The following is a 25,507-nucleotide window of genomic DNA, read 5'->3' as shown; positions in this document are numbered from 1 at the left end:
CATTTGACTGACACTTATACTTACATAAAACACAACACTGATCAGGTAATTATCAATCAATGATTGGTAATGAACATTAAGTCTTCACTATTGAGTATGTTTTTTTAAGTGTTGCAATTGCAACAGATTTTCCTGATGTAAGAGTTAAACATTTAACCTCAGGAACAGATAAGACAGTTTTTGTTGAGCATTTTTTTTCCAAATACAACTGCAGTATAATATCACAAATTTACATTAAGACTATAAATAACAAGGAAACCTGGTAAAACCTTGAGCAAATTATATATTGAGAAAGTAGCTCAAGTGCATTTATGATATTAATAACCTGTTTGGACAAAAGAGTCTCTGAAGGTTATTCAAATCACATAGGAATATTTTAAAAAAATTGATAGCTTTCATTTACAGTAAATGATGCTCATCCCACATTGTACAACCACTGTCCATCCCTGTAACATTCACCACAATTTAGTGGTGAGAGCACAGTTGCAAAGACATATTAAAATGTTGTTACCCTAAGGCTTGGGTTCCTGGTGCGTCGGTATGGATAATAAATTCTGATATTTTATCAAGAAGGTACTGGAGATCATCCGGGGACTGGATTATTTGTGGGTTCACAACACAAATTCTCATCACACATCCCGTCAAATAATAATGTAGTTTTCCCCTAATTGTTTGATGGGACTCTCATGAACTGAGATTGAGCTTCTTGCAGCCGACGATGATTAGCTACCTGAAGCTCTGTGTAAGCCATCCCTTGACCAAACTGAGATGCTGTGGCCAGAGCACCATTTCTTACATTGGAATTATGAATGGATGATGTTGTTTCTGTTCTGTAAAGCTGAGCTTTCATTTCACAGCAGCCAAACCTGCTTAAAAGAATATAGAAATCTCGGCGAAATGTCTTTGTGAAAATGGCGTACAGGAAGGGATTGGCACAGGAATTGATTGGGTAAAACAGAACCAGGAGGATCTTGGAGTTGGACACTGTGATAAAAGGAACTTTCAGAGCTGCTGAAATGGCAAAGAAAGATATTGGTGACATGCAAATGAAATCTGTAAAGATTAGCACAGCCATACGTTTGGCGATTTTTGTATCGCTATTTGTAGAAATAAAGTTGGGGTTTCGAACAGTTAGGTAGATTTTAATGTAGCAGAAACAAATGAGTAGAAATGCAATAACATTTAATATCAAAATGAAAATGATGTAAGCTTGTGAGACTGGGGAGTTTATGTCCATAGGGAGGCAGATGCTCACCTTTCGATAATTACTGATCCCAATAAGAGGGAGCACTGCAACAGTGAATGAAAATATCCAACCCCCACTCATGATCACAATGGCATGCCTCAGACAAAGCTTTCTGTCCAACTGCATGGCATAAGTTATTGTGTGCCACCTCTCTAGGGTGATCGCAGTCAGTGTATACACTGAGAGCTCACTGGCAAAAATGGTGAAGAACCCAGCAGAGGCACAGCCCGCACCAGTCTGCCAGTCTATGGCATAGTTATAGTAGCGGCCTTTGGTTCGGATATCCACAGAAGCAATCAGCAACAAATAGAGACCCATACAAAAGTCAGAAAAGGCCAAGTTACACATTAGAAATCGCGGGACTGTAAGTTTATAGCGACTGGTTAATAAGACTATGAGAACAGCAATGTTCCCCACAATAGCGAGAATATTCATTAGCCAAATTATGACCCTTAGAATGTCTTTTCCCACAATGTCTTCACAGGGATTGAAGTCATCAGCTTTTGGATTACAGATCACATCCACATTTGTGCAGAAACCATAGTCAAAGGAAGGTTCATCGTCATTTAAGTCAAACCATGCCTCATTGTCAATGAAGGCATATTCTTGAGGAAATGTTGAGTTCATCTGCAAAGATCTTTTTGAAAGCAGCCGACTATTCTCAGATTCCTTTTGGGAGCTGATGTTGTTATAGAGCTTGTTACAAACTGCAGACCACTGTATTCTAGAGGAAAGAAACACAACCATTTGTATTATAATTCCAGTGAGCAAAGAGCAATTGAAAATCAGTGACTTTTAACATAAATAATAAGGATAATTTCAGTCAGAGTTTCGTGCATTTAGATTTTAGAGATACAGCATGGAAACAGGCTTGTCGGCCCTCCGAGTCCACACTGACCAGCATTCACCCCATACACTAACACTATCTTACACGCTAGGGACAATTTTTCAACTTACCCAAGCCATTTAACCTACAAACCTATATACCTTTGTAGTGTGGATGGAAACCAGAGCACCCGGAGAAAACCCATGTGGTGACAGGAAGAACGTACAAACTCTGTACAGGTGACACCCCTAGTCAGGATTGAACCCGGGTCTCTGGTGTTGTAGGGCAGTAGTGTGACTGCTGAATCACTGTGCTGCTTTGATTTTCACATTCTAAAATTTCTATGTGGCAAAAAACTTCTTCTGAACTATCTATTGTATTTATTGGTGTCTGTTTTTGGGGTCTTGGTTTGTCCTCCCACACAAATGAAATGATTTTATTTTGCATCCATTGTAGTGAACCTTCCCATTGTTTTTAAATTCTGCTCACGCTTCCATTAACTCTACAGGTGCAAAAGAATAAACAATACTCACTCATTTTTCTTCTTGGCATTTTCATTTTGAAATGCACAGCAGTGGCTTGGATATGTCATACTGGCCTCTCTTAGTTCGACAAAGTTGTCCAGAGATGGCAGCCTTTTTAAGTTGGCAGTGGACTGAGCTATGAGCTTCTTAACAAATTTCAAGCCATGAGTTGGAAGCACACTAATGCTGGTCCTGGAAATATCCCTGTTGAAATAGTAAGGGTGCTCCTTATTTGCATTAACCTGGATGTATATCATGCTGCTGATAACATAAGATATTGCCACTGTGAACCTAGCTTCCATAAAATGGCCATGCTGCGAGTCACAGTTTGGTCACGAATTTCAAAGATGCGACTGATGTCACGTATTAACTTTGCAAGGTAATCCCAAATTTTAGCAGCAGCCAAATGAACCCAACATAGAAAGTACCAATCACCTATGAAATAGTCTCAACTGTGGGAAAATAAATCAAATTAGCAATGGATCTGCAACCAGTAGGTGATGCCTTTACATGGCACTGGAGCAGCATTAACCAGCATCAAGTCAGCATTGCAGGCCAGTTGACATCATGTCTGCATACTTCTGGCAGCATGCATCCTTATTAAGTGGCACCCAGATAGTTTTTTCAGCTCATTCAGCCATTTTTGCAACCGTAAAACTAATAACTTGGTTAAATTTTGTGTCTTTACAATCAGGATCAAAACATCACACCATGCACTGATTCTGAGAACATTGAGAGGAATGGATCAATTCAAAATGAATGGAATTAAACATGGTAAGGAAAGTTATGGAAGAAAATTCTACCTTACGAAGGAGCATTCAGTAATGAAATTATTGCAAAATGTTTTTATGTTTCAATCACAATTAATCTAAAATCTACTTAAACATTCAATCAAAACTAATTATCAGATTAATTTCTCTGTTTGTACTTGTTGAGTGAAGCCACTTTTCTACCAATGTACAACTCCGATGTCTGTTACATTGACAATTCACTTACAGAACAGTGGGTCCTGTTGCTCCCACGAAGACATCATCATGTAAATTCTGCAGATTTTGATTACCTGCGAGATTGCTGGAAGAAAAAGAAAAAATCATTAATCCTTGAACACCCAGCACACAATAGGATGCACACATGTTGTATGCTTCTTCAATCGAGGGAATTCTGCAATAGATAATATCAAACTATCAACTTACAGCTGACCCAAATCTGTTCCATTAAATGCATGACCTTGTACTTCTGTGAGGTCATTATTAATCAACTTTCTGTGATTGAAAACAAAAAGGAAAATAGAATGAAAGATTTCTTGTTTGATTATCCCCACAGTCACATGCACAGATTAACATGGAATATATGATTTATTTTGTTTCTATAAAGTACAAATAAAGAAATAAAGAAATGATGTTTTATGGCAAGCATTATTTCTATTTGAATCATCCAAAATGAGCAATCCTTGCTTTCTGAAATAAGGTTCTGATGCATTATTTCATATACTGGACATGGTGATGGATTATGAGGATAAAAAGGGGAATCAATTATAAAGCAAAAGGTTTTAAATCTGAAATACACTCTTAAATTTTCCAAAATTGAATGATTGCTCATCAATCATGCTGCTCATTTGCTTTACAAAGAAGCCATCTAAACAAAAAATGCTAAGCTATTCCCCATTGTGCCCCAAGTCATATATTTTTTTTACATCTTCCGCAAAATGTAGACATTTTGCGTGTTTTTCTTGTTAAGTCGGGACAGTTTCAGTGCAGAGAGTGAGATAGAACCCCCTCTGACAATTCTCAGCAGCAACTTTGGATTATTTGGTGATCTAATACACATCACCAGCGGTCATGTAATTAATAGGGCAGATGAATCTCTCGTAAATCTGTAGTTGTCTATTTGAGATCCCAGAGGTTTAACCACAAGGTCTGATAAGGGAATACAGTCAGTACCTTTTTCCCCCCAAGGTGGAAATGCCAATGACTAGAGGGCATAGCTGCTGGAGGTGGTGGTGAAGGCAGATAAGATAGTGGCATTAAAGCAACGTTTAGATGGCCACATGGATGTTGAATTGAATTGAATCCTTTATTTGTCATTCAGACCTTTCGGTCTGAACGAAATGCTGTTGCCTGCAGCCATACATGTAATAATAACAAAACACAATAAATACAAATTAACATCCACCACAGTGAGTTCACCAAACACCTCCTCACTGTGATGGAGGCAAAAGTCTTAGAGTTACTGTCTCTTCCCTCCTCTTCTCCCTCTGCGCCGAGGCGATACCCCACCGGGCGATGGTAAGTCAGTCCCGCGGTTCAAGCTCCGCGGTCCGGGGGTGGTCGAAGCTGCCGCCCTCCAGTCCAGCGGACGCAGCTGTTGCAACGGGTGCTCCGGAAAACAGGCACCAGCCTGTGACCTGCGAGCTCCCGACATTGTCCTCCACTGGCCCGCGGCCGAGCCCCGGATCCAGGTCGCTGCCGCCAGAACGCCGCCTCAGCCGCCGGAGCACCGTCTCCGCCCCGCACCGGGCCGCCCACACGGCAACGTCTCAGCCCCGCACCGGGCTGCCCCCACGGGTGCACCTTCCAGCCGGGAGCCGGTGTAGGGAATGGAGGGATATTGGCCACGTTCAGGCAGATGAGATTAATTAGCTTGCAGCCATGTTTGGCTCAGACATTGACTGCTGAAGGGCCTGCTCTTATGTGATGCTTTTCTATGTCCTATGTTCTAATCTCATTGTAAAAATAGGAATGGTTTCATGAATGGGTTCAGTAACAAAAAACTCATGATGTTGTCCAAATGATAGGAGTTAAAAATGAAAAAAAAATGAGTATACCGGAAATCTGAAATATAAACAGAATATATTGGCTAGGTTCAGCAGGCCTTTCTGCACCTGAAAAGTGAAACAGAGTTATTTTTCAGATTGATGATTCTTTTAGCAGAGCTGAACAATGGTTTGGCATTTTCGGAAGGGAAGTGGCGTTGAATTCAGCAGCAGATGTTACCTGGAATGTTAACTCTGTTTCTCCATTCTCAGGTGCAGCTTGACATACTGAATTTTTTCCAGCATTAGCAGTTTTTATTTTATAATAATATTTAGTTTGGACATCATCCAACAATAGCAGCAGCAGCAGTACTATTAACACTGTGGAACATTGAAATATTGAGAATCTCCTTCTGATGTTCAAAAAGCTACCAGATGCTGTTTTATTTGTGGCGTTTTTATGTTGTTGTATTAGTGATTTTATTGTCAATTCCTTCTGCCAAGATGTTGGGCTACAGTGTTGCCTTTATCATTGTCACACAGAATAGAGACACCCCCACTGGGTACATCCGGCAGGGCCCTGTCTATGTTTTCTGCATGAGGCTAAGTCTGTAGATGACTTCAGTAAATCCTGGAAATTTCTGGGGGTTGATCTTTTATATGAGGCCGGATTTATGAAACTGAGCAACAGTTGTGTTAGGTGCAACTGATAAGTGATGCAATTCATTGAGGGAGTCTGTGCATGGTGACACTCCTGTCTCAAACCCAAATGTAAATTCCTCAGGAAAAAAAAAAAAACACAGTACTGCTTGCATATCCAGGTATGTAAGTATTTAAATGGGTCACAAATACATGCAATAAAATAAATTTGTCATATATGTGTTATAAGCACACCCGATAGATGCTGTCGGTAAAAATTCAGTGCATGTACAAAAACCTCTTGTGTCCCTTAGCATTTACTTCATCACTTACCAGCTGCACAGTAGTTGCTCATATATCACATCTTAATACAGTGCATGCATACACTTAGACAACACACAAGAACAAATTATACATAAATCATACAAGAAAGTGAAAAGAAAAAAGACTGAAATAACAAGACAATAGTGCACAGCACAAATACTGTAGAAAAGACCATGCTGATAAAAGGAAGACATGCATAATACATATTTCATTACTTCATACAGTATCTTAAAAAAGAGGCTATTGATTTGGAAATTCTGATAAAGAATCACATCTGTCTTTCTCTTACAAATGCTCATTCGCTTCACTTACATTTGTGACACTTTCTGAGCTAAGTTCAAATAGAAGTGACCTATCTTACTAGTAAATGTAAGGGGTGGGAGATTGCAACCTTCACGTGATCCACCCTGTTTTGACTAATGCAATCAACCCAACGTGCACAAACATATAGATGTAGTGTTTTTAATGCCCCTGTCTCACTTAGGAAACCTGAACGGAAACCTCTGGAGACTTTGCGCCCCACCCAAGGTTTCCGTGCGGTTCCCAGAGGTTGCAGGTGGTTGCCGGAGGTTGCAGGTAGTGGAAGCAGGTAGGGAGACTGACAAAAACCTCCGGGAACCACACGGAAACCTTGGGTGGGGTGCAAAGTCTCCAGAGGTTTCCGTTCAGGTTTCCTAAGTGGGACAGGGGCATTAGGCTGTGCACGCCATACTCTAGAAGAAAAAGAAGATGTATACTTACATATTTAATGTCCCACTGCTTAATCCTTGGAAAGCATTAGATGGAATGATGTGCATGTTTACATTATCTCGGAATTCACTGAAAGAAAGTATTTAAGTACATTTTTTTAGAATGAAAAATGTGTATTTATATAGTCCATTCACTGCCTCTAGTCATTCCAGTTGAGCAAATTTGGAAAGTGGTAAGCTAAATTGTGCATTTCCACACAAACAAAACCATGGTAATCTGCAATGATGATTCTGATTAAGGATACATATTTTCTGGAGAATAGACAATCCTCTACTCATTTTAAAAATAATGTTATGAGAGATTTTTTTTAACATTCACCTGGGAGATTCAAATAGGGTTTGAGTTTGTTAACGGTTCCAACAGTGTTCTATCCCCCTCAACTGGAATGCCAACCTTATTTTTTGTTGTGCTCAAATATCTGAATGGATCTTGAATCAAAATATTCTGGGTCAATGATAAGCACATTGCCAGTTAAGCCCCTTTCTATCCAGATGTAGAAAATACATTTTGATTTGTAGGAAGGAACTGCAGATGCTGGTTTAAACCAAAGATAGACACAAAATGTTGGAGTAACTCAGAAGGCATTATCTCTGGAGAGACGGAATGGGTGACATTTTGGATCGAGATCCTTCTTCAGGCTGATGTCAGGGGAGAGGGAGATAGACAAGGAAGTGAAAGGTGTGAAACGGGACAAAGGGAATTGAGATCAAGGAAAATGTAGAATAGATAATTGTTAGCTGGGAGAAGGTAACAACAAAGCAAACAAAGATAAAATGTAGTCGGAGACAGTAAGACTGGTCAGAGAACTGGAAAGGGAGAAAGAGAGAGAGAGAGAGAGAAGGAAAGCAAGGGCTACTTGAAGTAAGAGAATTCAATGTTCATACCACTGGGGTGCAAGGTGCCCAAGTGAAATATGAGGTGCTGTTCCTCCAATTTGTGCTGGACCTCACTCTGATAATGGAGGAGGCCCAGGACAGAAAGGTCAATGTGGGAATGGGAGAGGTTAAATTGTTTCATTTTAAATTGGTGCAATGCATGTCTCCATTATAATTAGGCCTCCCATTTTATCTCTTCATGGATAATTGATTAATGAGCAATTCGACCAAACTAAAAGCTTATGTAATTTTAGTTAATACATCATTTCTTCACAACATCACAGTTGTCTCCCAAGTTTTTACACTAATGCTTGATCCATACTCTTGAACATAAACACATTACTCTATGCATGTTAATCAAATGAAATGACATCATTTTTAAGAGGTCTACTTTCGCAAACACATACCTCATATGTTACATGGGGAGCTAAGTGCGAAAACCTGTTACTTTTTGAATAAGCAAAAAGCAGACGTTGCCATCGGCAAAGCACAATAAAAGCAAAAGTGTATGAAATAGTCAACATTGAGAGAAGACAAATTAACCCTCGGTAATCATTCCTTTAATGGTGGGATCAAATCATGGACCAAATACTTGGAAAGAATGGAACACTTTTCATTGCAAATAACATTTCAGAAAGAATAAAATCCTCATTGATAGGTCCTAAAATATATATGTTGGTGAAAACCTTGATGGCCTCTATTCAACCATGAAAGAGGACCTTGTAAAGTTTGTTAGAGTCAGTAACAACATCAATGACCCAGCCTAAGTTCGATAAAGAAAGGGAACAGGTTTCACAGCAGTAATAGCATCCAGGTGAAACAATTGCAGCCTTTGCCACAGATTTGAAAGGTGCTGAGGAATGCTTTAAGTGTGGCATAAGATATTTTGAGATTGCATAGGTTGGTGAATCCAAGAATTGTGTAAAAACAATTAATTTTAAACAGCCATTTGATATTGCCCATGCAATTGAGACAGCAGTCAAGCATGCACAGGATTTGCAACATTACCCAGCCAGGGCTTTGAGTGTTAACAAGCTGGGTGCAGCTCCATTGCATCTTCTCTGCAGTGTAACAACAAGCTGAAGGGAAGATGTTCTGGTTGTACTAATACACAGCATCAGCCTAATAACTGGTGAGATGATGATGACTTTACTGTCATTGTGGTATCACGGATACCTGCCAACAATGTACTTGAAGACAAAGGCAGACCATGAATAAAGTGAAGAAACTGATGACAAATAATAAGGTTTGTTCATGCTAAGTCCGTTTTAACTACTGGCATTGGAGGATAGTGAGTGTTACTGGAAATTGGCATTGATGCTGGAGTATCAGAGGTTGCATGAACAATAATTTTAAGTAATATTGGCCTGATGATAAAGTGAAGCTGGAGAAGTCTTTTTTTTTCATTCTATTCAAACTTGGAAAGCAGAAAAGGTGATAGCCATATGTCAATTTTGAGTGAGAAATCATAGGAAGGTTGCAAAGCTTCTTCTTCACACTGTTCCCGGGCATCAATCCAATTTGATAGTGTAGGAAGGAACTTCACATGCTGGTTTACACCGAAGATAGGCACAAAAAATAGGAGTAACTCAGCAGGTCAGGCAGCATCTCTGAAGTTTGACCCAAAACGTCACCTATTCCTTTTCTCCAGAGATGCTGCTTGAACCGCTGAGTTACGACAACTTCTTGTATCTATCCTCAATCTAATTTGGCACGTAATTTGGGAAGGTATATTGGGAAGAGAACGAGGACAAGAAAGAAGAGTATGCATTAACATAAGTACTTCTAGCTAGTTTGTGATGAACCAAGGAGCATTCAATGTGAGAAAGACAACACTCAATTGAAGCAGGATACTGTGTCCTGGTTCTTCAAAGAAAGATCTGTACGCTACAACATGTTTGAACATCTCTGAAAGAGATGAAGAACGTATTGGAGCCAAGTACCAACTAAGTTGTCTAATTTGTTACCACCAATAATTTCCATGGTGAAGATGTTAGGATCTGTGAAGGTAATGTTAATGAACAGCAAAGAAGCAACGGAAGATGGACTCCGATGATTTAATGGCACAACCAGGAGGAGGATAGGTCATCACAACCCTTGGCATACATCATGTCCCCCATCAGATCCAGTTAAACAGGTCTCAAAGAAGTACTCAATGATACATGTTTACCTAGTACTGATGATTTGGGATAAAATTTTCCATGGGTCGCCATGTGTGCATAGGCTACCTAGATGATATCTTGGTGATTAGAAAGACTAAGTAGCAACACAAAAAGAATCTTTGAAGATTCTGAAAAGCACAAAAGGGCAAACATTTCTTTGCATCCTCAACATTAGTATATAGGATATTTGAGGGACATGAATGGGCATCCTTTAAAAGGGAAGGTTAAAGCAATATAGACACAAGGAACTGCAGATACTGGAATGTTGCATAGAACACAATGTGCTGGAGTAACTCAATGATCAGGCAATGTCTCTGGAGGACACGGATAGGCAACTTTTTGGGTTGGGACCCTTCTTCTGACTGATTCTTTGAACTGTGTTTGGTCCCACCCGTTGTTTCCTCTCTTTTTCTTTTTCCACTCACCTCTCTTTACTGACCCCAGTACACAACCAATCTCCCACAACCTCATCCCCTTTTCCTTCATGTCCCATTCCACCTATATCCCTTCCTCAGCCTACATTTTCACTTCTCTCACCTCTTCTCTCCTCACCAACACCCTTTTGTCTCCTTTTTGCCTCATTTAGCCCAAATTGATCATCCTTTTGTAACCCAATTGGCTTCTTTATATCTCTAGTCTTTGTCCACTCTAATCTTTCTGTATCCACCTATCACTCGCCAGGCTTTGTTACCACCTCTTTTCCAGCTTTCTCTCTCCCACTGCAATCAGTCTGAAGAAAGGTCCTTAATGAAATGTCGCCTTTCCATGACCTCTGGATGCTGCCTGTCCCGCTGAGTTACTCCAGCACTTTGTGTTCCTGGTTAAAACAATATTGAATGAATTTAATACAACCAAACAACAACGTTGAAGAGTTTCTTTGGACATGTTAAATACCGTGGATAGTTCCTGCGATCTTTAAGCATTACAATAGAATGTCTTCACTAATTGCTGAATCACGGGTAAAATGACTGGAATTGGACAGTAAAAGCAGAAGTTGGGTTCTCAGAGGTGAAGCCTTTGCTGCAGAATGACCAGCTTCATGTTGAAGGTGATACAGCAATGCCTTGAGTGCTGCCTTGTGACACACCGTCATTTATGGCTTTGTTTTTAGAGATACAGCGAGGGAACAGGCCCTTCGGCCCACCGGATCAGCGCTGACCAGCCATCCCCACATATTAACACTATCCTACACACAACACACTAAGAACAATTTTTGCATTTATCAAGCCAATTAACCTACATACCTGTACGTCTTTGGAGTGTAGGAGGAAACCGAAGATCTCGGAGAAAACCCACGGGGAGAACGTACAAACTCCATACAGACAGCACCCGTAGTCGGGATTGAAACCGGGTCTCCGGCGCTGCAAGCACTGTAAGGCAGCAACTCTACTGCTGCACCACCGTGTATGGTGTTGGTATTCTTTTGTCACAATGCAAGGGGCATGGAATTGTCTGACCCATTGATTTTGTATCAATGTCCGCTTCCAAGGCAAAGCAACACTACATACAACTAAGCAAAAAAAAAATGCATAACTATTGTCTTGGAGATAAGTTTCCACTTAGTGATAATTTACAATCTTAACAGACTCCAAGTCTCATCAGACCTTTTTTGATTAATCCACCTTATATGCCTGAGTAATATAAGCGAGTTCGGTATTCCGACTGCGCATGCCCAGGTCAAAGGTCACTATGCATAACATTGCTGGGAAGCAGTGAAGTCGTGAACCTTCATTTCCAGCTTTGATTCTTCTAGGGAAGAAAATACTGCTTTCAAACTATGAAATAGTTGTATTTATTGTTCCTTTGTTAAAAGCTAAGATTATTTTGTTGTTTTTATTGCTTTCTGCTTCGGTGAGTGAGTGAGATTGTGCTCGTCCGTGGTCGGTGTCGGGTCCGGGCTCAAGGCTCTATAGATGCTGGTGAGGCCGCATTTGGAGTATTGTGAGCAATTTAGAGGCACATATCTGAGGAAGGATGATGTGCTGGTCCAGAGGTGGTCCAGAGGTGGTTTACGATCCTAGGAATGGGTGGAGTTAACATATGATGAGCGTTTGACAGCAATGGGTCTCTACCTGCTGTAGTTTAGAAGGATGAGGGGTCTCTTCATTGAAACTTACCGAATAATTAAAGGCCTGGATAGATTGGATGTGAAAAAGATGTTTCCACTGGTGGGAGCATCTCGGACTAGACAAGACATGAGACAAGACAAGAGACATATATTGTCACATGCACCAATTGGTACAGTGAAATTTGTGGTCACCATAGAGCTATACGAATAAAATAAAGAACACAGAACACGACAGTCTTTAACACAAACATCCCCACACAGCGGAATCAAAGTTTCCCACTGTGAGGGAAGGCACCAAAGTTCAGCCATCCACCTCTGTTGTTCACCCGTGGTTGGGGCCTCCCGAGCCCTCCGCTGTCGCCACTACGGACGGCCCGATGCTCAGGCCCTCTCGCCGGGATGATGGAACTCCGACGTCGGAATGGGAGAACATTCTCAGCGGCTTGGACCTCCGAATCGACCACTTCCTACTGGAGACTGTGGTCCCGAAGCCCACAGGCCGAGCTGAGCGGAGATTCACGTTGGCGGCCCTCGGCAAAAGGTCCCAGGACTCCGCGATGTTGGTCAGCGCCGCCCGCAGCTGGGAGCTCCGCAAACCACAGCTCCCCGATGTTGGAGCAACAGGCCCAACACTCCGGAGCTTCAAATGGTGATCCCAGGTAAAGCATCGCCCGCTCTGTGATGTTTCCCCCTTACACTACCCCCCTCCCCCACATAGAAATACTAAACAAATCCTCCAAAACATACTTTTAAACAAACTAAAAATTAAAAAAAGATAGAAAAACATACAGACTGTAGGCAGAGGCTACCATCATGCGGCGCCCCTAGTGGAATAGCGGACTGGAGGTAATAGCCTCAGAATTAAAGGACATTCCTTTAGGAAGGAGATGAGGAGGAATTTCTTTAGTCAGAGGGTGATGAATCTGTGAAATTCATTGCCATAGGAGGCTGTGGAGTCCGTCAGTGATACTTTGAATGCAGAGATAGATCGATTCTTGATTAGTACAAGTGTCTGGGCTTATGGGGAAAACGCAAGAGAATGGGGTTGAGAGGGAAAGATAGATCAGCCTTGATTGAATGGAGGAGTAGACTTGATGGGCTGAATGGCCTAATTCTGCTCCTATCACTTATGAACTTTTGACTGTGAGATAAAGATGGGCAGCAGAATTAAATGTGGGTGAATTTTAAAAATCATTTGCAACCTGCAATGTCGATTTATATTCAGGTAGACAAGCATTCCATTTGCAAAGATTATGTTATTTTCCTGTAATTGTCTTTGGCGTTGGATGTGTATCTATCTTACCACATGGATAGGTTTGTAAATTACATATTAAAATATGAGAGCAAATAAAATTGAAATATTTCAAAGAAAGGAAATGATATAGGACTTTGGGTGAGACCACACCTGGAGTCCTGTGTGCATGTCTGGTCTCCTTAGCTAAAGGATACACCACAGTATGCCCACTGCAATTTAGAAAAATGAAAAGTAATTTCATTGAAACATGCAATATTTTGATAGGTAATGACAGAATAGATATTGGATTTGACTTCAAATAGACACAGATTTTGGTTTCCTCAGACTGGGGAATCTCATCAAAGGTAGGTTGACAGCTATTGAGCACACAATAACGCAGAGATGTTTTTTAATTAGAGCGTTATAAATCTATGGAATGCACTGGCCAAGGGGGATTGTGGACGCTCAGATAATGAATGGAGTCGAGATTGATATGGATAGATTCCTCAAACACAAGGAGATCAGATGAGTTTGGGATCGGGTAGGAATGAGGACAAGGTAAAGGATCAACCATAATCCTCCTGTTTGTTTTTAACATTTTCAGATTCTTGAAATCTATTGTGTGTGTTAAGAGCAATTACTAAGTCTGAGTTGTGTTCCAAATATTTAGTATCTTATTTTAACAAATGATTAACTATTCACCTGGTTATTTACTGTGACTCTAAATGTAATTACAGATTAAATTCAAGGTTGCCTTCATCAGGATTACTGCCTCAGCTAAAACAATGACTTTGTCAGTTCATTGGCAGAGAATCACATTGAAATTCATTTACAAAGAATATTTCTCGAAACAGTTTCCAAAAAGGTAGAGAACCAGTCTGTAATCCATGTCTATAAAGCTGAGAATTACGGTTCATGATTAATAGTTAAACAATCAATATTAACACAAGATAGAAAACATTGGAAACTAAAGTTAATTGAAAGGTCTCTAATTGAATATTGTTTCCAGAACAAACAGACCAAAATTAACGAACTTACAGAAGTATAAAATCTTCAGAATGTATGTTTGTGATATCAGGGAAGTACCCAATGCCAGTGTTTGTAATAGTCCTGTGAAAATAAAGGAACATATAAGAAACATGGTAGATAAACATGCGTCACAAATTGCAACCAGCAGATTTCATTGCTTCCAAAATGTTTTATCCAAATTTTGGACATCAACTATGTAAACGGTTTCCAGGAAAATGTGACTAATTGGCATGCAAAACCATTCAGTTGTCTTTGAATCCATTGGATTACAGCATGTTCTTAATGCTGTATCTAATTTATCTGTCAACTTAGATTCATAGTCATGGAAACAGGCCTTTTGGCCCAACTTCCCCAAATCGGCCAACATGTCCCAGCTATACAAGTCCCACCTGCCCGCCTTTGGTCCATATCCTTCCAAACCTGTCCTATCCATGTACCTATCTAATTGCTTCTTAAATGTTGGGATAGTCCCAGCCTCAACTACCTCCTCTGGTAGCTTGTTCCATACACCCGCCACCCTTTGTGTGAAAAAGTTATCCCTCACATTCCTATTAAATCTTTTCCCCTTCTTTTCACCTTAAACCTATGTCCTCTGGTCTTCGATTCACCTACTCTTGGCAAGAGACTCTGTGCATCTACCTGATCTATTCCTCTCATGATCTTATATACCTGAATAAGATCCCCTCATCCTTCTGCGCTCCAAGCAATAGAGTCCTAGCCTACTCAACCCCTGCCTATAGATCAGACCCTCTAGTCCTGGCAACATCCTAGTAAATCTTCTCTGTACCCTTTCCAGCTTGACAACATTAAGCCCAGAACTGAATACAATACTCTAAATGTGGCCTCACCAATATCTTACACAACTGCAACATGACCTCCCAACTTCTATACTCGATACTCTGGCCAATGTGCCAAAAGCCTTTTTGACCAGCCGATCTACCTTCGACTCCACCTTCAGGGAGCTATGCACCTGCACTCCTAGATCCCTCTGCTCTACAACACTACCCAGAGCCCTACCATTCACTATGTAGGTCCTGCCCATGATAGACTTCCCAAAATGCAATACCTCACATTTTTCTGCATTAAATTCCATCAACCATTCCTCAGCCCACTTGGCCAATTGATCCAGATCCTGCTACAATGTTTCACAACCATCTTCACTATCTGATATATGATCAGCCATGATCATATTGAATGGCAGTGCAGGCTCGAAGGGCCGAATGGCCTACTCCTGCACCTATTTTCTATGTTTCTATGTTTCTATCTGCAAAACCACCCACTTTTGTATAATCTGCAAATTTGCTAATCCTGCCGTGTGTGTTCTCATCCAAATCATTGATATAGATGACAAACAGTAAACGGGCTCAGTACCGATCCCTGAGGCACACCACTAGTCACAAGCCTCCAATCCGAGAAGCAACCATCCACCATACCCTCTGCTTCCTTCCATTAAGCCAATTTTCTATCCATTCAGCTATCTCTCCCAGGATCCCATGCGATCTAACCTCCCAGAGCAGCCTACCATGAGGAAACTTGTCGAATGCTTTACTGAAGTCCATATATGCAACATCTACAGCTCTGCCCTCATCAACCTTTTTGGACGTGTCTTCAAAAAACTCAATCAGATTTATGAGGCACGACCTCCCACATACAAACCCATGCTGACTATCCCTAATCAGCCCTTGTCTGTCGAAATGCCTGTAGATCCTATCCCTCAGAATACCCTCAAGTAACTTTCCAACTACAGAGTTCCCAGCATTTTCCTTGCAGCCCTTCTTGAATGAAGCCACACTCCAGTATTCCTGTATTTAAAGACGACTCGTAGATTTCAACCAGGGCTTCCGCAATTTCCTCTCTGTTTTCCCGCAATGTCCTTGGATGCACAGTATATCATCAGGCCCTGGAGATTTGTCTACCTTCATTCACGATAGTACCTTCAGCACCTCTTCGACCGTAACACTGACTGCTCTCAAGACACTTCCATTGACTGCCCCAAGTTCCTCTGTCCTCCTATCTTTCTCCTTGATAAATACAGAGGAGAAATACTAATTGAGGACCTTGCCCATCTCCTGTTGCTCCACACAGAGTTGACCGCTTTGATTCCTGAGTTCCTGAACCTTTTCCACTATAGACTTTTAAAGGCATGATTGTGGTTGTTTACTGTTAATAATCAGAAAAATTACGGGAAAATAGATCAGCCATGATCGAATGGTGAAGTAGATTTGATGTGCCGAATGGCCTAATTCTGTTGCTATGACTTATGCTCTTAAATCTTTTAGGCTTTTCTTTAACAGAGTTTATTTGAGGATATATGTGAAAGATTTGCAGCAACCAAAGGAGAACCTCGTACAGTCCTTGAAACATCTACTAGGGGACATGTGTGGAAAACGATCCAGATATATCCTACTTCATTGCTCATTTGAAATCAAACCACCAAATTGTTATTCCTGTATCAACAAACACCCACTGCTTGATTAAAAATTCTCTAACTTAAACTATATCATCAATCAATTCATAAGGCATCGCTGCACAATGTATCTGATCAATTCACTGTATGACAAAGTCTTCATTATTTATGTGTACGAAGGAACTGCAGATGCTGGTTTACACTGTAGACACAATATGCTGGAGTAACACAGCGGGATTTCTGGAGAAAAGGAATGGGTGTGGATTCTAGTGAAGACCCTTCTTCAGACTGAAGGTCAGGGAGTCTAACAATGATTTATTCTACAATTTCCTTGGACTTTGTCCCTTTTGATGTCTAATTTTCACACCTGACCCTTCTATATCTCTTTGCCCCCTCTCCCCCGACTCTCAGTCTGATGTCTGTGTTTATCTTCATTATTTATTGCAGGAAAAACAGAGACTAGGTTTTGTAAGCACCATAGTTTATTCCACATCAAAGAACGATTCCAAGTTTATTATGGATGACCAGACTACCATCCAGCATGTAAAAAATCCATGGCCTGCAAGAACCCCATGGGCCTCCATTCTATCAAAGTGCAGGTGATGAATGATCAGCCAGCAGGATCACGCTGAAGCAATAGCTCCTATGCACTTGCTTTAACATGTGCATTGCGAGGAGATGGGAACCAGGAGATGAGCAAGATGTCCCTCTGTGGCTTTAACAATGACAAACTTCAACTGGTCCAGAAACCTGATAATCACTTTCAGCATACATTCCAATAATGTTATAATTGGGAATTATGCAGGCATCATGGCACAGTGGTTTACTCTTTCTTAATCAATCCTTGTAATCACAGAACCAAAAGTAGATCCAACGCATTTGTGGGATTAGTGTGAAGAACCACAATTCAATCATCTTGCACCACATGATGAGTCTGCAACACGCATCTCACTTACTTCAGCTTCTGGAGTTGTTGAACCCCATTTCAGCCACTCCCAGAATTTTTATCCCCCCTCCCAGAAATTCCCAATAAATTCCAGTCCCCAGACTTGCCAGTTTCGGCAGGACACCTAAGTTAATTGCACTGCTGGGCAAAAGCAATGAACTGCTGTGCACCTAGGGATGTAATTACCAAGATACAGCACTCCACAAATATTATGGAATGGTAGACACAAAATGCTGGAGGAAATGAGCAGTTCAGACAGCATCTCTGTAGAAAAAGAATAGGTGACATTTTGGGTCAAGACCCTTCTTCAGACTCCTTCAGATGGTCTCTTTTGAAAATGTACAAATAATGTTTATTTACCCCCACCCCGCCTATTGTACTGCACATATGCCTACAGACTTTGTCAAGCTGCCTCTATTAACAAAAGTTCAATTTAGCTGAATCACTAGGAATATGACATTAGAATTAGTATTTGAATTTGAATGAATGAATGAATGAATGAATGAATGAATGAATGAATGAATGAATGAATGAATGAATAAATGAATGAATGAATGAATGAATAAATGAATGAATGAATGAATGAATGAATGAATGAATGAATGATTATACTTTATTACTTTGATACATTTCTGATGATGGCCAATGCCTTCAATAAGCAGGAGAAACAGGCACCGGGGTTGAGCTCCAACAAGTTTTCCAGCTTCTCCTCCCTACGATCAATCTGAAAAAGTGTCTCGACCCGAAACATCAACGACCCATGTTCTCCAGTTGTTGTCTGACCTGCTGTTTCTCCAGCACTTTGTGACCTTTTTTCTTTGCAAAACTAGGTAGAAACTAATTGTGCTTAGCACTTAAGCAATTAGGACAAAAAAATTTTTTTTGTTCTTGCTGATTATCTTGCTGATAAAAATGCATAGCATAATATTCTCCCAACAAATCTATCAAGCTGATTAGTAACTATAATGTTTTTAGTGGCAGATGGTGACTAATTCGCATTAACATGTAAATTTTATGGGTAACAACTGGAATAATAAAATGTAAATGTAGTGTACAACTTAATCAACTGAATCTATTAAGAGGCCATTGAAGAAAAATATAATCTGAATAGCTCAGACTAATTGTTATAATATGTTTTGGATTATACCTGGTAATTACTGCAATAAAATTGTAATTAATATATTCATCCATCTAATATCAAATATATAAATGCAATTTTTAGAAACCTATTTATCACCTCTGGATCTTCAAAGATATGTTATGTTTCAAAGGTTAGTACTGATTAATTAACATATTTATACACCAACTTGATTTATTTTCCCTGCAGATCTGCTGAGATTCATGAAATGCCATGTTTAGACAGTTCAATAAAGCTCATTTTAATTTATTGTTCATTTAATCCTTTAAAATGTAAACTCTACTATTTTTAAACAATCTCTTTTTATTTTCTAATGGCAAAAACACTTTTGGATCACAGAATAACAAGTAATAACCAAACATTGTCTCTGTTTTTTATGTTTTTTTAAATGTCTTTATGTGGGGGAAGCGGGCACGGTAAGGGGGATACCGTCCTTCGGTCGCTTCCTGGAGAGGACGCGACTATTATTCGAGTCGCGTCCTCACCCCCCCAGCGGCCTACCTACTGGATTGGCGCGGCCTTTCCTGCCGGGATCGACCAGAGCTCCAGCAGCGGCGGGACAGCGCTGTAACATCGCGGGGCTGGCGATGCCTTACCGGGGATCGCCGTCTGGAGCCCGGAGTGCTGGACCTGCTGCACCGACATCATGGAGCTGCGGTTTGCGGGCTCCCAACGCGGGCGGCGCTGATCAACAACGCGGGGTCCTGCGACTCTGCCCGGCTCGGCCTGTGGACTCGGGAGCTGCGGACTCCGGCTGCGGGAGGCGGCTGATCAGGAGGTCCGGGCCGCTGAGGAGGAGGATGTTCACCATCGGGGATCGGCGTCGGCGTTCCACCAGCCCGGCGTGAGGGCCTGAACATCGGGCCGCCCGGTGCGGCGACTGCGGGTGCTCGGAAGGCCCAGACCACGGATGAACATCTGGGAAGATCGGAGGGGAGGCTGGCTGGATTATGGTGCCTTCCTCACCTTGGTGCCACTGTGTTATTTTGTGTCGTGGACTTTCTGTGTTTGTGCTTTTCTTTTTTTAATTCAATTTTATTTTTAATATGTTTTATTATTTATTATTTATTTATTTTTATGATACTGCCTGTAAGGAAAATTCATTTTGTTGTCTCTAATTGAGACAATGACAATACATTTGAATACAATACAATACAATACATTCTGCCTAATCGTGTTCCGCCATTTTGCCAATTTCACTTGAGAATGGAGTGGGTCTATGTAGAATGCCCCTTCAGAAAAACTCTCATTGCCTGCTAAAAATTAGAATTGAAAGGTATGAAAGGATTAACACAGGCTTCTGATTTTATACCATTACCACTGTAATATTCAGGGTGTTGGCACCAATGAGGGGACGGTTAGACACTAGGCTTGTGAAAGACTGGAACTTTCAGTAGATTTGAGCTTGTATTAATATGTAGGGGGGCAGGAAGTGGGATGCACTGAATTGTAGACGTACCTCCCCTCCCTGCATTTTTATAAATAGTATTTCAAATTTTTGTTTTTAAATAATTTACCTACAAGATGGCAGTTTATCTTGGTTATAAAGAGGCATTGGGTAAATAACATTTAAAAATAATTATAGAATATACGGACAGATGAGAAATGAGTGAAGATGGCTTATTGAATAACACCTGAAGACAAAATCACCCAAAAGCATTTGCACAAGATAACATTGCTCAATACATTGCTCATTAACTTGTTCCACAGTTACGGAACAATTCATGGCACATCCTGATTCAAGCATATTAATAGATGCTCCTACATCAACCTTTGTTGGGACAATTCCCTTCTCTGTCCTGGAGGACCACACGTTGAACTGCCTTAATGCTTAGGCAATAGATGGGGAAGAATTTGCTAAGCATGTCCAGAAAGGTTTTCTGAAGCAATATGTAGATGGCCCAACATTCAAACTCCTTTTAGGAAATAAAGTTGGACAAATGTATCAGTGGGAGAGCATTTTGACATGAGTGACTCTATTTCCTTCAAGATGCTCATGGAAAAAGACAGGATTGATCCTCAAATTCATGTCCTAAGTTGGGGGAAGGCTAATTTTGATGGCATCAGGCAGGAACTCTCAAAGATTGAGTGTGAGTTGTTGTTTTCAGGTAAAGAAATATGTGGCAATTTGGAGGCTTTCAAAAATTAGATAGGAAGTGATCAGCTCTAAAGTACATTGGATAGACTGAAGGGCAAAGCCAGAGAGATTAGGGAACCTTGCTTGACGAGGGCTATTGAGGTTCTAGTCAAGAAAAAGAGTCAGGTAAAGGCAGCTGGGATCAAGTGAGTCCCTTGAGTACACAAGAAATAAAAATAAGAGGGCAAAATTGGGCCATGAGGTATCACTGGCATCTCAGATAAAGGCAAATCCGAAAACATCTATGAATCTTCATAGCTCTTGACGAGTATATTAACAATAAAATGGTAGGTAGCGAGAGAGAGTAGGTTGCTTTAGAATCAGTGTGATAATCTATGTATGGAGCCACAGGAAATGGGTGGGGTCTTAAATTAACACTTTATACCTGTATTTACAGTGGAGAAGAACTTGGGTACTAGTGAGTTCATGGGAGGGAACAGTGATATGCTGGAGTATATCAACATTACCAAGGAGGAAGTGTTGGAGGTTCTGAAACATAGAATAGTGAAAAGAGTGGATGTGGAGAGGATGTTTCCACTAGTGGGAAAGTCTAGGACTAGAGGTCACAGCTTCAGAATTAAAGGACGTTCTTTTAGGAAGGAGATGAGGAGGAATTTCTTTAGTCAGAGGGTGGTGAATCTGTGGAATTCATTGCCACAGAAGGCTGTGCAGGCAAAGTCAGTGGATATATTTATGGCATAGATAGATTCTTTATTAGACTCTTGGGGAGAAGGCAAGAGAATGGGGTTAGGAGAGAGAGATAGATCATCCATGATTGAATGGCGGAGTAAACTTGATGGGCCGAATGGCCTTATTCTGTTCCGATCTCTGATGATCTTATTATATTATGATAGGAATCCCCAATGGGCTTATCACGTCTTTTAACAAATATAGGAAGCCAGAGGAGAATTGTTCTGTAAGTTAATAAGGACCCAAATGACATGTGTTACAAGGAAATTATGGATGCCAAGATAGGAGAAGGTTAAAGCATCATATGGAGCCTGAGTGGATTAACTTCAGAATAGCACAGGTGCCAACCTTCTTTGACTAGTGATTCCTGTTGGGAAAGGTTGATGGGGGTTGAGCGATATTGTGAGAGGAAGAGTTATCTTATAGTGCTCAGCTACGGCAAAGATACTCACTGAATGGAGAGTAATAGCTGTGAGAGATCTTGCTAAATATTAAGTTATTGTTAGGCTTACTTAGATGTTTTGTTTTTATTAAGGTTATCAATGGAAACAATTTTTTTAAAGTGAAGATAGACACAAAAAGCTGGAGTCACTCAGCGGGTCAGACAGCATCTCTGGAGGAAAGGAATAACTGATGTTTCGGGTCCAGATCCTTCTTCAGACTTTTCTGATTTCTTCAAGAATTATTGCGTTAATTTTTTTTTTACAGTTTTCGAAACATTTCAAATGTTTCTTAATCTCAAGTACATTCAGTAGTGTTGAAACTCCTTAACATGTCTAACAGGGTGTTTAGTGGTGTCTTAGCGGGTTGCCAACACTTTTCGCAGCTATTTGATCTGATCTGTCTACACAGAAATTACATCACTTTGGGCTCTCCTACCACACACAATTTCATCACTGAGGTTTAGATCGCACTTACAAATAAGCTGACACTGGTGACCTGCAAACTGATTGTGGGCAACGTGGCAGTGATGGCAGGTTCTGGCCTGATATCTCTGTTGCTCAAAAACATTTAGAAACTATAAATTATTATTGCACCAATTTTTAAATGAGCAGTTAGGAAAATCCCAACAAAATGAACAGTAGGTTTATGACCTGCTATTTCCAGCCTAGGATACTTTATTACAGTTTAGACAGCTGACCAAGCTAACATATGTAGTTTAGTTGGCTGTCCAACATTTTCTTGGACAAGGAGCTTGTTCTTGACCCGATTGCCTGCATTCTCCCCATATGATGTTGCTGAAGGGACAACATAATTACGTTCAAACTTTCATTGGTGCATGGCTGTGAAAAAGGACTGCTTAAACTCTGAACCGATATATAATGGAATCACTAACAATGATTGTTCTTTGCATCGTGCGAAAGTGATAATTCTTCAGCGTATTCAGGAATTTTGAAATTTACATTTGAAAATTTGAGACATTCAAACCTTCTTGTGGATTACACGCAAAGCCATACAACACCAAGAAAAATAAAATATTCATTCAATGGCTGCTATTTGAGTCTTGAAATTTAGGATTTGAGTTACAAATTAAAAAAATACTTCGGCCCACAATGTCTGTCCTGAACATGATGACAAGAATAAAACCTATCTGGCCTGTACATAATCTACATCCTCCATTCACTACAACTCCCAAAAGGCTCTGAAATGTCACTATTGTATCTCCCTCCACCACCACTCCTGGCAGAAATTTCCAGACACTCAACACCCTCTGTGTAAAAAAAAAATGTGCCCCACACATCACCTTTAAACTTTGCTTCTCACACTTTAAAGCTATACCCCCTTGTATTTGATATTTTTATCTTGGGGAAAATGGCTCTGACTATTTATCTAAACCTCAGTGATGAAATTTACCCTGTCTATGGTTATCATCATTTTCTGTCAGGTGTCCAACAAGCTTCAGTGTTCCAGAGAAAACTATTCAAGTCTGTCCTACCTCTCTCTGCAGCTAAATACCACCTAAACTAGGCATCATTCTGGTAAACATCTTCTGCCCCCTTTCTAGAGACTCTACATCCTTTCTGTATTGGGGCAACACGAGCTGCCTGCAATACTCCAAATGCTGCTCAGCTAAAGTCCTTTAAAGTTGCATCATGAACATTCTTGTCAAAATGTTTTGATAATATATGAATGTTAACATATTATTGTCAAAAATCAAACAGAACAGTGTTTTTATTAGAAAATGAACATAAGCAAAAACTGAAGTGAAGATTAAATGTATTCAAGAAGAAGGCCTTTGCAATTTTGCTTCTTTTCCCCAAATCCAAATGGATGTGTTCATTTAAAAATCAGCAAACTCACCACAAACTGTGCAGAATCAGCTTACTCCATTATTTTGCTGCTTCTGTATTTTAACTCAATGTTTTAAAATGTACTTAATTGTCAATTAATACTGACATGATCATCACTTAAAAAGCAGCAAACCTGAATGGCCTACTCCTGCACCTTTTCTCTATGTTTCTGTGCTAACTCCATGGAAGGCAGATGTGCCTGACTGTGCTTTGTTTGGCCACAGGGCTGGTTCAGAAAAATGTCTTCCCATTATGGGCTGAATCGTAGCTTTGTCCTCCCCCACATGATCCCCAAAGCTGCACTAACATTTGGTGGGACTATTTGAATAGCCTGAACTGCCCTGACAAGAGGAGTGGTCCCCGAGCAGTAACTAGATATCTTGCTGCCGATATAAAAGCCTTACCCTGGACTATGTTAGGACCTTCTGGCAGCTATTTTCAAATGCCTCTAATAATCAGATAAATTCAAAAGCAGTTGAAATTGTAGATTGGTTATTGCATGTGAACCAATCAGTGTAATGTACCACCACTAACTCCACCTTAATGTACACTTTATATTAAACACTCACGTCCCATATTATGTAGTTACACCAGTGGTAGAGATGCACTAACAACGTATTGTACTGTACCATTATGACTGATGATCAAAGCTGACTTTGAACACCAGACTGTGTCTGTACAGTTGTTTACAGAAATCAATTGAATTAATTATAAAAATAAAAGCGACAACATTTTTATTTGTGTCATATAATTGATGTATAGTAAAAAATGAAATTTTAGAAATATTAAAATATTGAAAGATTTTTTTTTAAATCGGAATTTCACAGATTTTTTTTCATCCAGATAAATGGCCTAATTCATGTGAATACCCCCCTCCCCCCCCCCCAAGGTTGACATTGTGCCACAAGGTCAAATATGAAGTGGGTCTGACCAATGGGTCTGACCAATCTGACCTCCATCGGTTTCTGCAGTTCTATACAAACATACATAGGCACAGAGAAACGCTACACAGGCTGTTCTCTTTGATCCACTATCAATAGGCAAGTACATTTCTCCCCAGTGTCATGTAAAACTATATCAATGTTTCTTTTGGACAGCAATGTATAAATTGCCATCTTTAAGCTCAGGCTAATTGTTCTTAGACAATTCCTTCATTTCAACAAGATCACAAAGGTAATTGCTGAACTTATTTTGCAGATCTTTTCCTTTGGAAAGCAGAGGGAAGTAAAGCTAGGAAGTTTGTGAATGTCTCAAAAGTGTACATCAGTAGCACTGATCAAGGACAGGTGGAATGTGCTGTCTGAAATGTGCTTCCTAAAGTGTGAAGAGAAGTGTGATAGTCACAGGAAATGTATGCTTCTTGTTAGCTTTTAATATAATGTATGTACTTGGGATCAATATTAACTCCATCTGGGATGATGTCGGGGTAGTTAAACCTTTTAGAAACCATAGCCATCTGTTGCCATGTT

General features: G+C 40.3%; 1 protein-coding gene across 3 annotated transcripts in view; it reads right to left on the bottom strand.

Annotated features, from left to right (window-relative positions):
• Nucleotides 1–257: 257 nt before the first annotated feature.
• The window catches only part of LOC116975903 (lutropin-choriogonadotropic hormone receptor-like), a 155,882-nt gene continuing 130,632 nt past the window's right edge, over nucleotides 258–25,507 (bottom strand). Inside the window, exons 5-10 of one of the 3 annotated variants that reach the window (XM_033025279.1) lie at nucleotides 14,439–14,510; nucleotides 7,053–7,130; nucleotides 3,790–3,858; nucleotides 3,593–3,667; nucleotides 2,606–2,800; nucleotides 258–1,970 (exon numbers count right to left, since the gene is read on the bottom strand). In XM_033025279.1, the coding sequence (XP_032881170.1) occupies nucleotides 665–1,970; nucleotides 2,606–2,800; nucleotides 3,593–3,667; nucleotides 3,790–3,858; nucleotides 7,053–7,130; nucleotides 14,439–14,510 (1,795 nt within the window). In that variant the 3' untranslated portion in view covers nucleotides 258–664. The remainder of the gene's footprint in view (nucleotides 1,971–2,605; nucleotides 2,801–3,592; nucleotides 3,668–3,789; nucleotides 3,859–7,052; nucleotides 7,131–14,438; nucleotides 14,511–25,507) is intronic. The other 2 variants (XM_033025280.1, XM_033025281.1) reach the window with 2 other exon arrangements.

This window comes from Amblyraja radiata, chromosome 8 (assembly GCF_010909765.2).
Source record: "Amblyraja radiata isolate CabotCenter1 chromosome 8, sAmbRad1.1.pri, whole genome shotgun sequence".
Lineage (NCBI taxonomy): Eukaryota > Metazoa > Chordata > Chondrichthyes > Rajiformes > Rajidae > Amblyraja > Amblyraja radiata.
Note: the sequence above shows the minus strand (reverse complement) of the source record. Positions and strands in the feature narration are given on the sequence as shown.